The 13,457-nt window shown below is 48.5% G+C and overlaps 1 protein-coding gene across 1 annotated transcript in view; it reads right to left on the reverse strand.

Annotated features, from left to right (window-relative positions):
* Nucleotides 1-2,991: 2,991 nt before the first annotated feature.
* Nucleotides 2,992-13,457, reverse strand: part of Ccnjl (cyclin J like) — a 59,009-nt gene continuing 48,543 nt past the window's right edge. The window contains exons 4-6 of the mRNA XM_075941295.1: nucleotides 9,349-9,651; nucleotides 7,211-7,370; nucleotides 2,992-5,432 (exon numbers count right to left, since the gene is read on the reverse strand). Coding sequence (XP_075797410.1) covers nucleotides 5,012-5,432; nucleotides 7,211-7,370; nucleotides 9,349-9,651 — 884 coding nt within the window. The 3' untranslated portion in view covers nucleotides 2,992-5,011. The remainder of the gene's footprint in view (nucleotides 5,433-7,210; nucleotides 7,371-9,348; nucleotides 9,652-13,457) is intronic.

Consider the following 13,457-nt stretch of genomic DNA (forward strand, 5'->3'; position numbering starts at 1 on the left):
TAAACTCAGTTTATTTTTATCAGAATCCTCTGAGCCTAGAGTCCCCTGCCCAATGAGCCTTGAGTACAGGGGGCTGAGTGTGCCAGTTCTCTACCAACAGACACAGTCCCCACATACCCTTCACGCCTTACAATGTCACCTAGCAATGTACCTGTCACCTCAGGTACTGGGCGAATACCCCTGAGCCCCACAGGACAACAGCTCTCATAATGGTTTCCTGGAGGGAGATCAGGGGCCGAGAAGAGTGGACTGACATTCTCCATCACAGTAGAGGCTGGAGTCCATAGTTCTAGCACACACATTGTGGTTTTGAATTAGGGTCAGGCTGGCTCTCAAAATCATAAGCCTCCTGCCTGAGCCCACTGAGTGCTAGGATTACAAACACAGATCACCAAGGCTGGCTTGCTTTTTTTTTAAAACCATTTTTTTTCCAACTTTTTGTGTAGGATGTGTGTGTTCCTGTGAGTATACCCATGCTATGGCACGTATGAAGTTCAGGCGGCAACCTTCAATATTGGTCCTTGCTTGAGACCAGGTCTCTTTATCTTTATTTTATATGTATTGGTGTTTTGCCTGCATGCATGTCTGTGCGAGGGTGTCAGATCCTGAAGTTATAGGCAGTTGTGAGCTGCTGTGTGGGTATTGGGAATCTGCAGAGTCTCGTCTCCAACTCCTGTCTTGCTGCGTAAGGGCTGGGACTGCAGACATACACGGCTGTACCCGGCACACAAAGACGTGTGTTCTGAAGACCTGACCTCAGGTCTTCACCTTTCTACGGCGAGCATCTTACTCACTTGTATCCTGTTTTCCCTTCTTCTCTCTCTGCCTTTTCCACCTTCTGTGTTGCAGGGGCTACGACCAGATCTCTGGGTATGCTAGACAAGTACTCTGCCACCAAGTACTCAGCTCTGCCATTGACCTTCATTCCCAGCCCTTGGCAGGTGTCTTAGACAGGCAGTGTCCTTCTGCATGTGCCTTTGCAACTCGAGAGGCCAAGATGGGAAGGTCAGCTGAACCCAGGTGTTCAAGTCCAGCCTGGGGAACATAGTCTGCTATTATTGCAACCAAAATGCCTTTATTGTTACAATAACAGCTTGTCTTATGTTTTTTTGTTTGTTTTGCAAGACAGGTTTCTCTATAGCTTTGGAGCCTGTCCTGGAACTTGCTCTGTAGACCAGGCTGACCTCAAACTCACAGAGGTCTGCCTGTCTGTCTCCTAAGTGCTGGGATTAAAGGCGTGTAACATCATTGCCCAGCTTTGTCTTATGTTTGAGGAACTGTATAATAACCACCTCTAATTTGGAGATACTGACTTTGACGTACATTATATTGTTGACCATGAGACCCCAACAGGCAAGAGCTGTCACCACACCCATTTTAGTAGGGAAGAAGACAGCTTGCGAGGGGCCGACCAATTTGTCTCTCAACAGCAACGGACCATAATTATTTATATAGGCTAACCCTGTGAAGCTACGGTGCCCAGTTATTTGATAACAAAACAAAACAAAACTTAGTCTAGGAGTTGCTGTGAAGATTTTTTTTCCAGGTGAGATTATTTCTTAAAATGTGTGACTTCAAGAACAGCAAGCGAGTCCCTTTTAACCAGGGAAAGGCCTTAACAGCAACGATTCAAGTTTCCCTGGAAGGGAATTTTTGCCTCCAGGCTGCCATAAAGAACACCAGCAGGTTTCTGGTTTGCTGGCCCACCCTGCAGAGTTTAGACTTCACTTGCATCAGCATCTTCGACCTGCTGGCAGGCGCTCTAAAAATTCTGGATTTGCCAGTTTCCATGGTTGTGTGACTCTATTCCTTATAGCGAGTCTATGATTGCTTTGCCACTAGACAGACAGTGATGGTTGATGCAGGAGTAGAGTTGGAAGGTCAAGCTTCACATACTCCTGTGGTGGAATATTGTTTTAAGATGTGTGACATTTCTTTATGCTGTAGAACATTTGTCTCAATGATGCAAAGATGGTGTTGCATTCTTTTAGGTTGCATTTGTTACTCTGCCTATCTAAGACACCTGATTGGTCTAATAATGAGCTGAATGACCAATAGCAAGTCAGGAGAAAGGATGGGTGGGGCTGGCAGGCAGAAAAAAATAACTCGAAGGAGAAAAAGAGAAAAAGGGATATTTAGGAGGGCTCCAGGGGTCAGCCACTCAGCTACACAGCAAGCCATGGAGTCAGAAGGAAAGAAAGGGATGCAGAAACAGAGAAAAAAAAGAGTCTAGGGGCCAAGGGTAGATGGGGTAATTTAAGGTAAGAAAAGCTGGAAAGAAACAAGCCAAGCTAAGGCCAGGCATTTATAAGACCGAATAAGCCTCCGTGTGTGTGTGTGTGTGTGTGTGTGTGTGTGTGTGTGTGCGCTGCCCCCTCCAAAAAAAAAAGAGTAAAGAGTTAAAACAAGCAACAACATACTCCTCTGCCTAGGGAAGCCCAGCTCCTGCTTAGAGGGAACAGCTCAGGTCCAGAGCAGCTGGTCTTGTGCTGATGGTGCCAATATTGTAAAATATCCCTCACAGGCTCCCTTATTTGAACACGTGGTCCCCTGCGGGTGGCATTGTTTTGGGAGTCTGTGGAATCTTTAGGAGTTGGGACCTAGCTAGAAAAGTAGATCTCTAGGGACCCACCTTTGATGTTGATAGCTCGGCTTTTCTTCCTGCCCCATCTCTGCTCCTGGTCCACAGAGTTGGGAGCAAACACCCTCCTAATCCTGCCAAGGCTGTCACAGCTGTTCTTGCCCACTATGGCTTCCTGGCCACAGTAGACTGCACTCTCAAACCATGAGCTGAAATAAACATTTTCTCCTTTAGGTTGTTCTATCAGGTCACAGCAAGGAGAAAACTCATAAACCCCTTGATCTCTTTCACATCCCTTCGGGAGGAGACTCTCGCAGAGGTGGACCTGAGAGAGGAGGGGAAGGGTTGGCCTGCAGCGAGATGTCCAGACAAAGAAGAAAGAGACCAAAAGCAGGTGATGTGTTTATGTTTATTGCAGGACGCCTGGTCCTGGGAATCAGGTTAGCTCTGGGGCCCCAGCCTAGAAACAGACAGATACAATAACTTGGACTTCAAACTAGTTGCACATAAATACAAAGAGGCTGGGAAAGGGGGTGAAGGGGTGGGTGCCAAAAACACACAAAAAAAATAACAAACAAATGTGCAGGTTCCTATGCTCACTGACAAAATGTCAGCGCCTCATCTTCATCCAGCTCTCTCCTTATTCTGCTTCCATGAGACATTCATCTGTTTAGAAAAGTTCTATCACTGTGGAATCCGACTCAGCAGCACACGGCCGCCTTCCTGGCAGTCCCTGCCGTGGTCTCTTGGATTGGCAAATGAGTCAAAGAGAACCAAGACGGGAGGCAGGGTGTGGTGGCACCCGAGGGAGGGAGGCTGAAGCAGGAGGATCAGGAGTTCAAGGTCAGCCTCCTGCTACTTACTAAGTTTGAGGCTAGCCTTAGCTATACTAGACCTGTTGTAAAATAAAAGTCCCCCCCCCCCAAAAAAAAGAATAAGAAAAGGAAAACAAAATAAAGACACAATCTTTTCAAAAACAAAACTAAAATTTGTTCCTGCGGTCTTTTGCACCCTCCCAATTCTGATGGGTGAACAGCATGTCCCCTGACAAAAAAACAAAAAACCCCACAAGAACATCCTAAGCACAAGCTATGAGTCAGAGTCATTAACATATTGCACATGGTGACAGTCTTCCTGAGCCCTCCAACTGCAGATCCCCACACACTGGCTTTTGTTCCAGCAATCCCTGGCCTGTCAACGCTAGCGTCCTATCCCATGGTCATCCCCTACTTTTCAAATATCCCTCAGTATCATTACCTTTTACTACTGACCACACTCAAAGCTGGGGTTGGTTTCACCTTAGCACTACAAGCATAGAGGGAAGTGAGGACCAGTTCAAACCTTTGTCTTCCTTTCAACAACATTCCCCCACCAGGGGGCAGTGATCTGAGTCCAAGTGGAGGGGGGGTGGAGGGAACCCTAGCATGCCAGGGGTGGACTCTTCAGAGCTGAGAGCCTGGGAGGTGTGTTCCCCCCCCACCCGCTGTGGTTACACACCGGTTTGCTCACAAGCTGGGTTAGGAAAAGACACAGCCTCAACGTGGGACAGACAGTGCGGCAATTCAAACGTTTTCCTCTTACGGAATTTTCAAGTATCCCAGAATCCCTGACACAGTATGTAAACAAGGTGGTTCTACAGGAGAGAAAGCTGGATTGTTCTGGGAAGCAGCAGCACGTGAAACATCTAGAAGGGCGAAAAAGGTTTGAGGTTCAAAAAAAAAATAAAGGGCAAGATAGCCGCTGTACCTCCTGGGGCCAGTGCTCGGGCATAAACACAGACAACTGTGCCCTTGGTGTGGCGCTAAGGAGAGAAAAACACTCGGGACGGATCTTCTAGAGACACAGAGGATATATATCCCAGGTGCCAACTCCTTTTTCTTTCTTTTTCTTTTTGATTTTTCCCTGACAGTGTTTCTCTATTTAACCTTGGCTGTCCTGGAACTTGCTCTGTAGAGCAATCTGGCCTCGAACTCACAGAGATCTGCCTGCTTTTGCCTCCCGAGTGCTGGGATTAAAGGAGTGCGCCACCACTGCCCGGCTGCCCCTTCTCTTCTCAGTGGCATAGCTGTGACGAGTAGTCTTAGAAAAGCCCGGATGTGCTACTGATCTCTATGCAGTCCGCAATGTCCAAGCCTCTTACCAAGTCTGATGTGCTCCACTGGCTCCCCCAGCTCAAGGGAATGGCCACAGAGCCACGTCTTTGTCCTTCAGCCACACATGGAAGAGGTTTCCCAGAGAGACGCTGTTGGGTGAGGTATGTCCCTGGATGTTTGGCTCTGGGTTGTTCTCTTTTTTTTTTTTTCAAAGCACATAGACCCTCACTATTGAAGGGTACTAGGTTCTTTGCCTCCCTTGACTGAGCTCTCCCTCTTAGGTGTCCACTTCCTCGATCCGGGTCTTCCAGGATTCTCCGTGTGGTCCAAATGTGGCCTAGCTGTCAAAACAACCTGTGGGGAACATATGGCTCCCACTGAAGTAGCTGCTTCCATAGGTGGCAGAAAGACAGTGCCTGGGTTCAGCTGCAATGGCCATCTGCATGCTTAGGGATGCAGGCACAGGCACAGGACACATATCCAAGGGTTGGAGGGTTGGGTATGGGGTGTGGAGGGATGGACCAGTGTCTCCTGAGAGCAGGGTTCCTGAGCGGTGGGCCTGTAATGAGTCCCGATAAGCCAAACACAAGTCCTGTGCTGGACTCTGGAACTGGGCTAGTGTTGACGGCGGTTGGCTGAGCGTAGGGTAGGTGGGCGGTTGGAACAGCACTTGGGTGGCAGCTGGTGATGTGCCCGGCACCATGGCCAATGCCTGGCTCTTGACAGCAACAGCATCCTTGAGAACATTGTCATAGGCTCTGAAAGGAAAAGACTCAGGTGAGCCTTGGAGAGCAAAGGTCACCAGACAACTGCTTATCTTCCTTGGTAAGTGGGACCGGGGAGAATGGTGCACCATGCTATACTAGTCTGTAATGGCAAGCTATGACACAGCCTCGCTGGCTTAGCAACTAGAGTCCAGGTCTCAGCTTAGAGCTGCTTCTGTCACACAACATCTCTGACCCTGTGCAAGATCAGCCGGATTTGTCCCTGAAGCCCTTGCACCAACGCATCTGGGCTATTAAAACCTCAGAGGGTAATGTGGATCCCATCTGCTTCAGTTCACTCCTGCATCCCAGCACTTAAGAGAGTACCAGCTCTACTTTCTGGGTTCTTCTGGGCCAGTTCCATCCCCAGCTGGGTGAATCCTTAGCTTGTAGACAGCAAGCAAACATTTGAAAAGAGGGGACACAGTGGGTATTTTCTGCTATTTTCTCCCCATTTCAAAATGCTTTGAGAAGTAAAAACAATTAAAGGTGCATAGAAGAAAGGAGCCTATGGTGTCTACGACTTATTTGAGCAAGGATTTCCCAGGGCAACAGCTGGTAAGGACAAACAGCTGGCCTGGTGACTGATACTGCCATCAATTGTCAAAACAGGCTGGGTTCTGACTTGGGGAAACCTTTTTTTTTTTGGCTTTTTGAGACAGCGTTTTTTTCTGTGTCACCTTGGCTGTCCTGGAACTCACTCTGTAGACCAGGCTTGCCTTGAACTCATAGAGATCTACCTGCCTCTGCCTCCCCAGTGCTGAGATTAAAGGCGTGTGCTACCACCACCAAGTTTGACTTGGGAACTTCTAAAAGCACATAATTCAAGAGACGGCTTAGGGAGCCGGGCTAATGTTTCAGGTAGCTCAGCAGAGCTGCTTGCAGGGGGAAGCTGAGAGCTGTGTCTTCAGGGGCTGAAGGACTTCTGCTTCTGCTTACCCGGACTCCGGATCTATTAGGCCTGCATACAGAGGTTATTACTATCAGCTGGCGGAAGAGGGAGTTGACTAGAGGTAGCCACTTAAGGGCTGTTCTGTACTCTTTGGCTCCCATATCTATGTCACAGTGTTAGATTCTAAGCGATCAGCTTTGTAGCTTGCTGAGAAAAGGAACTCATGAGAGAATGAATTCACGATCTTTCACAAACTCTCGCTGGGAATCAGGTCAATTAGCCCCAACAGGATGGAGTTCAGTTAATAAGAGTATTGCCTAGCATGCATGAAGCTGAGTTTGACCCCTGGCACTAACTAAACTGGCACACACACCTGTAACACCAGCAGCACTCAGGAGCAGGGGGCAAGGCGTTCAAGGATACCCCACTAGCTACATAAAGAGACTGAGGTTAGCCTAGGCTACACGATACCTTGTCTCAATAACAAACAAAATGATAGAATGAGTCCAGACATAGAAGAGCAGGCGTCCCCGTCCCACTCCTCTTTCCCCTCACTCCCCGATCTTAAAAATACAATGAAAATAGGCATTTCTCTAAGTCCTACGTCTTAGTTTTTTTCAGACAGAGTCTCACTATGTATCCTAGACTGGCCTCCAGCTTTCAATCCCCTGCTTCAGCTTCCCAAGTGTTAGGATTACAGCTGCATCCCACCACACCCCACTTTCCAAAATACCAATTCTGTAAGGGGCTCTCTGCTGCTTCTACACCTTATCTGGGGAACCAGTATCTGTCCTAGACTCAGGAACATCCCCCTCAGCCGGGGTGGTGTCCCAAGGGCAAATAGGTCATCATTTCAGAAACTCAGACAACCAAGACTTACACCAGCAGGATTTCAATACACGTGCTGAGATGCTCCAGGGAGTAGCTTGAGACACTCTGCAAGTCTCTGGTCCAGTAGGGAGAGAGCTGAAGGCAGATCCTGGAGGCCCCAACACAGGCTGCGGCGACCACAGAAGGCTGGAATTTGTAAAAGATATGATCTGAAAGAGAATTGCGGAGGCGCGTGAGTACTGGAAAGCGTCTCCATGGCGTCTCCTGCTCGGTCTGTCCAACAGCAGCCAAACCAGTCAAGGGCTTATGCAACGCTGGATTTTTACAAATGGGGTGAGAGGAGACCAGTGTTGGGTCTTCGGTCTGGGTGTTCAGTCTGTGGTTTCTGGCATCAGCCTAGAGGGACAATTCTTTAAAACGGTGTCTACAGCTCCCAGCGACATGCAGGTGTCTGCTGATGGGCTACGAACAGAACCACAAAGATCTTTATTCTCTTTCTTGGTTATTACCTAAAGGCTCTGTGCATAGCAATAATGTCTGGTCCTCAGCAGGCACTGAAAAGCGGATGAAAAACAAATGGCTGTACGAGTTTGATACTCATAACTCTGTCTAGGCTTATGAAGTAACATTAACATTTAAATCACATTTGCTTATGTACTGTGTAGGCACATGAGGTATCCGACATTTGGACATGTGGAGGTCAGAGGACAAATGGCTGGAGTTAATTCTTTCCTCTCACCAAGTGGGATTCGGGATTCAGGAAGTGGGAGCTGGGGATCAAACAGCTCCATCTTCCCACTGAGCAATCTCACAAGCACAAGAAAGTTTACATTCTATCAACACATCTGAAGTTCTGTTGAATGGATATAGTGGACATATCTACACTTTTCACTGATATTTGGGGTCCAGTGCATCACTATCTGTTATTAATTGCTCATAACTTTCAAACACTACAAGTTTTGCCTTTGAAAGCATCAATCAATCGGTTAGAGTGGTATAATTGTAAGTAGGAGTCATTGAGTCAGACTTCCAACTTAAAGCCATCAGGGGACTCGAGGAAGTGATCTCACTTCTTGAGTATATATTGCCTCATACATAAAATGGGAATAAACGAAACTACTTTGAAAGGGGTTTCAAAGCAACTTGGGGGTGAAAGGGTTTATTTGACTTATATATCCTGTCCATTGAAGGAAGCCAAGACAGGAATTCAAACAAGGTAGGAATCTGGAGGCAGGAGACGGATGGAGAGGCCATGGAGACCTGCTGCTTGCTGGCTTGCTCCCCGTGGCATGCTCAGCCCGCTTTTTTTATAGAGCCCATGACCAGGGGATTACAGGTGTGTGTGTTACCACGCTGGCTTTCTGTGTGGGTTCTTCACCTTGAATTCCAAACTCCCCATGCTTTCACAGCGAGCACATTACCAACTGAGCTACCTTCCCAGCCCCCAAACAAGCCAACTTGCTGCTAACACAGATGTGAACATTGTCACTCTCCCCCCCACCCTATTTAATCTGTGTGATGACAGCCCTTTGGCAATGAGCTACTTGTGAGTCACTGTGATTTAAATCACCTGAAAGGATCGAGATTCTCATAAGAAATGTCCCCGGTGAGTTGCTAGTGTCTAGGTACTAGTGGCTTTTGTGCAAGCTGCTATTTTGTTTATGTGTTATTCTGGAACACTGGGGATGTCCTTGCATTTCTCTGCAAAGTGGGAGTGATATGTGTTAAGTCTGGAGCATAGCCCCAGCCCCTGGCATCCATCCCAGTCCCCCTGGCCTGCGAGTTGCGTTGGTCTGGACTCCAAATCCCAGCATGCCAGGTCCTGACCCCTCCCTGGGGGTAGGGTCGGGACCACTCCCACAGGGTATTTAAGTGGGCTCCCAGAGGAGAAATACGTGGTTCTGGGTTTGCATGTGCTCCCCACTTTCCTGTCTCCCCGCCATGCGCTCGACCACCCAAGAGCACCGTATTTAATAAAACAATGGGCATTTTAATTTGGTTTGATTTGACCTAACTGGATTTCTTTGCGCTGGCGAAGCCTCCTGCCTTAGGATTTTTTTTCCCCTAACAATATGGGTGTGGGGGCTCTAGGCAGGAAAGAAGGTCCTCTCTGGATGACACCCCTCTTCAGCCATCTGATCCCAGCCCCTGTGCGCCTCCCTCACCCCACTGCCTCTGTGCCCTCACCTTGCAGGGTAACTTCCAGGAAGTAGTGTGCGTACTCCTTGAGGCACTCTTTGGTCTTTCGGAGGCAGGTGGTAGGCCAGGTGTGGCAGTGGTGGTCCTTCTGGCTGACCGAGGCCAAGAGGTAGTAGTCCAGAAAGTGGGCAGGCGTGGGCAGGCAGAGGTCCCAGCTGAAAGCCTCCAGGAGCAGAAGTTCCGTGGACAGCAGCTCTTTCTTGGTGAGGGAAAAGTTTTGGCTGCTCAGGATCCTCGTACTGTTTATCTGCTCCAATTTGGGCACGCGGTCTTCCCTGTCCTCAAACTTACCTGCGGGGAGGCAGAAGTGGAATTTACTAGAAGCTGAACCAGGGATGATAAATTCTCCCCTGTGGTATCTGGATGGAGTTCACAAGAGTGACAGAAAGCAGCAGGTAGGAGGGACTGCCCAGGAATAAAAGGACACCTTTGGACCACGAATCTCCACACCATCACTTCCTGCTAGGTGATGATGATGAGGTGTCTCAATCTCTCTGTGGCCCCAACTGCAAGGGGACCTGACGGCTTAGTACAGCTTTTGTTTGAGTCCGCGAGAAAATGCACACTAAAGCTCAGACAGGTGCCCAGAACACTGAAGGCACCGGAATGCGGTCCTGAGCAGCCTTTAGGTTCTAGGGGCGAGGTTTGTCTGTCTGGTCCTCATCAATTCAGGCAGCGCCGTAATGGCCTCAAGTCTGATCCCCATCCTTCCAGGTGCAGAAGAGCCTGTCCACAGCTCTCCACTTCCTCAGTGGGCCTCATATTCTCGCCGAAGTAGTTTTAGTTTGGGATGTGTTGGACACTGGTTGCTTGGAAGGTGAGCTCAGAAAAGACCGGCAAATTGAGGGAGGAAAAAGGAAAAGGAAGAAAGCCCCAAAGGAATTCTTAGGAGGTGCCGCCATGGACAGATGGAGCCTAACCATATACTAAAGGGTTCTGGGAAATGGTTAAAAATACAGGCTTTAAGGCCTTGGGTTATAACTCAATAGCCAGAAACAGGGGAGCTGCTCCTGCACTGAGAGTCGACATCAGAAGCTACTGGGAGACATGATAGGCCGACTTTGCGAGACTCAGCTCTCCTTTCTGGGGATACCACTCCACATCTGGCAGTGAACCCCACCACTGGCAGTTCCTTGAAAGCACTATGTCTCCCAGTCTTGTCTGCACGGCACTGTAGCCTGGAATACCCATCTTTATTCCCTCTTCACTCGGCCAAGCTCGCTGTCTTTCACGCCCCTTCTGAGTTACTGCCTTGGGTAAGCCTTCTTCAGCTGAGCCCCTTGGGAGTCAGCCATGACCTGTCTGTCACCTGTGATCTCTGGATAGCCTCACAGCGCGCAGAACGGCTGGGAAGGGCACAGATACCTTTGTGTACCTGCCCACGGCTGTGGTAATTGACTCTCTGATGCACTTAGTCACCAGCTTCTTTATCTCTCAGGAAAGGTAAGAAGTACCCACCCGAGGCTGCTCTGAGGAACACACCTATCCTAAATGCAAGGATGCCTCCGCTAAGTGAAATGAAACCCTGGGCAGGGGAGCCAGCAACAGCCTTTCAAGAGGGCGGGGAAGGGTGGATGTGCAGAGAGGGTAAGTGGATTACCACAGGGAGAAAACAGAGACCACTCTGGTCAAGTGCAATTTCTTCCCAGTGTGTGGCTGCAATGGTGCTGCCTGCAGTGTGCACCCCCACTGAGGCAGGTGAGCGCAAAGGGAAACTGTCCAAGGGGAGGAGCTTCTTCTCCAGCTGCAACCTGGGCCCCGCTGCTGTCTGCAGCCTCTCAACCAGGCCTTCCTCCTCATCAGCAGGATGCAATCCCATGATCCTCCCCTGTGGAGTGCTCTTTAATGCTCCTGTGTCCTTCAAAGCTTAGTGAAAGGCCCTGTTAACAGGAATCACCACCACCAGATTCTAAGACCTCCTGTAGGCAGACTAATGGTTGTTCTCTCTAGCCCCTGGAATCTAATGCTGTTTGTACTTTCTCGTGGAAGTTTAGCGTTCCTATGTTTTCCTCTAATGACCCTATGTCTATTTAACTTTTTCAGATTTTAAATTTCCTCTTAAACAATATTTTTTATTAATCTTTTCATTTTTTTGTTTGTTTTGTAGGGTCTTATGTAGCTGTGGCTGGCCTTGAACTCACAGAGAACCACTAGCCCCTGCCTCCTCCTGAGTGCTGGGATTAAAGGCGTGCACAATCATATTTTGCTTTTTAGCAATTTTAATTGTGTGTGTGTGTGTGTGTCTGTCTGTCTGTCTCTGTGAATATGAATGCAGGTGCTGTCAGGATCCAAAAGGTATCAGATCCCCTGGCGCTGCAGTTAAAGATGGTTGTGGGTTCTGGGAGCCAGTCTTCTGCAAGAACAACACATGCTCTTAATCACTGAACCAGCCCCTAACCCCCTTTTAAGACAAGTCTATCCAGTAACTATAAAAAGTGCATAAAGCAAGATCATATAGTTTAATAATCATTTAAAAGCAGCAACTCCCCCTGCCCCGCCCCACGTTGATGCTTTCCTGAACCTTATATAAGAACTAAGCTAATCTTGGTCATGTAAACTAAACAGATATGATGCTCCCCTGGCCTTAGTTTGGTGCTAGAGACTGAGTTCTCATCCTCCCACATAAAAGGGAAGTGCTCTACCACCAAGAAACACCCTCATCACCATGAGTTTGTTTGTTCTTTTTAATTGGGGGTGGGGAGGACAGGCAGGGAGAAGCATAAAGTGGCAGAATACCTAGCCCAGGCAGAACTGTACACTGAGGGTGGCCCCGAGACCCTGGAGCAGCATCGCTGGTGGCCAGCCATCTATCTGGAGGCACCAGCTGATGTGTTCACTCAGATTAGTTTCCTCTGCCCCTCCCTGCTTTTCAAACCTTTCAGAACCTTGCTACCAAACCTCAGAGGATTAACCCCCAAAGGAGGAGTCATGGCTTGCGGAGAAGGGATCTCACTTCCCTGGCTCCCTCTACTCCCCAGACAAGCAGGGAAGGCCTCTTGGGGACCCTCCACACTGCAGGCTACAGTCAGGCAGGGTTGGGCCTGCATCCTCAATAAGTTTGCTCTGGTGCTAGTGGCATGAAACCCTCCAGGCTGTTCTTTTGTTTATGATGAGGAAAGAGAATGATCCCGCAGAATGGAAAGTGCTTCTCTTGCGCCCAGGACACAGAAGGCACTGTGCCTCACTGTGCTGAGTCCTCAAAGGAACCCTAAGCATCCCCAGGGCTCAAAAAGACAAAAAGATGATGAGAGCTTTATCCCCAGAAGTAGCTGCAGAGTCCCTGCTTCTTTCTGTTGGCCACAATGACTTCATAGCACACACATTGTTTCCCAACACACACACACTTAGCAGTCAGGAATGGCTTTGGGTTTCCTAGCAGTGCACGTGCCCAGCAGACATTTCTTCCCCTCCTCCCACAGTCGTAAGTGGTCCTTTGTCCCCAGTGCTGCCACCACCAAGCACGCTTCCTCCTCATGAGCAAAATGCACAGAAAGCAGTTGCCTATCCGTCTTGTCTTCAGCTGGTCCATACTTATTCCAGTTCTGTGTGTTGTATATAAAATATGGGCTTTGCAGGTTACAGATGGGATATGCCACTACCCCCAGCACCCCAGCATCTCATCCTGAGGATATTTTTCTACACACGGTAAAATATTAATAATAGGAATACACCATCACTAATGCAATAACTTATTTTTTGTTTTTATGACAGGGTCTCAATGTAGCCCAGAATAGTCTCAAATTCACCATGCCATGAAGGTTGTCCCTGAACTCTAGTCCTCTTGCCTCTATCTCTCAAGTGCTAAGCTTACAAACCTACATGCAATAACATTCTAATTTTCCGTCCACATGTGATTTGCTCCAGGGGTTCTGAAAACACATTTACTCTCCCCTTCGTTTTGGATCCCAGAGTCAAACTAGGCTCACACGAAGAGTCTAAAATCTTTCAGTCTTATTTCTTAGTGTTTGGAGAATGTGAGACCAGCTATGTTTTAAAATGTTCCCCATTCTTGATTGGCTGGATTGCTTCCTGTGGACAGCCACATTTTGAATAGTGTGCAGCAAAGCAGAGAGGTGCCCAGTCATACTGGGATTTAC

Source organism: Microtus pennsylvanicus, chromosome 11, assembly GCF_037038515.1.
Source record: "Microtus pennsylvanicus isolate mMicPen1 chromosome 11, mMicPen1.hap1, whole genome shotgun sequence".
Taxonomy (NCBI): Eukaryota; Metazoa; Chordata; class Mammalia; order Rodentia; family Cricetidae; genus Microtus; species Microtus pennsylvanicus.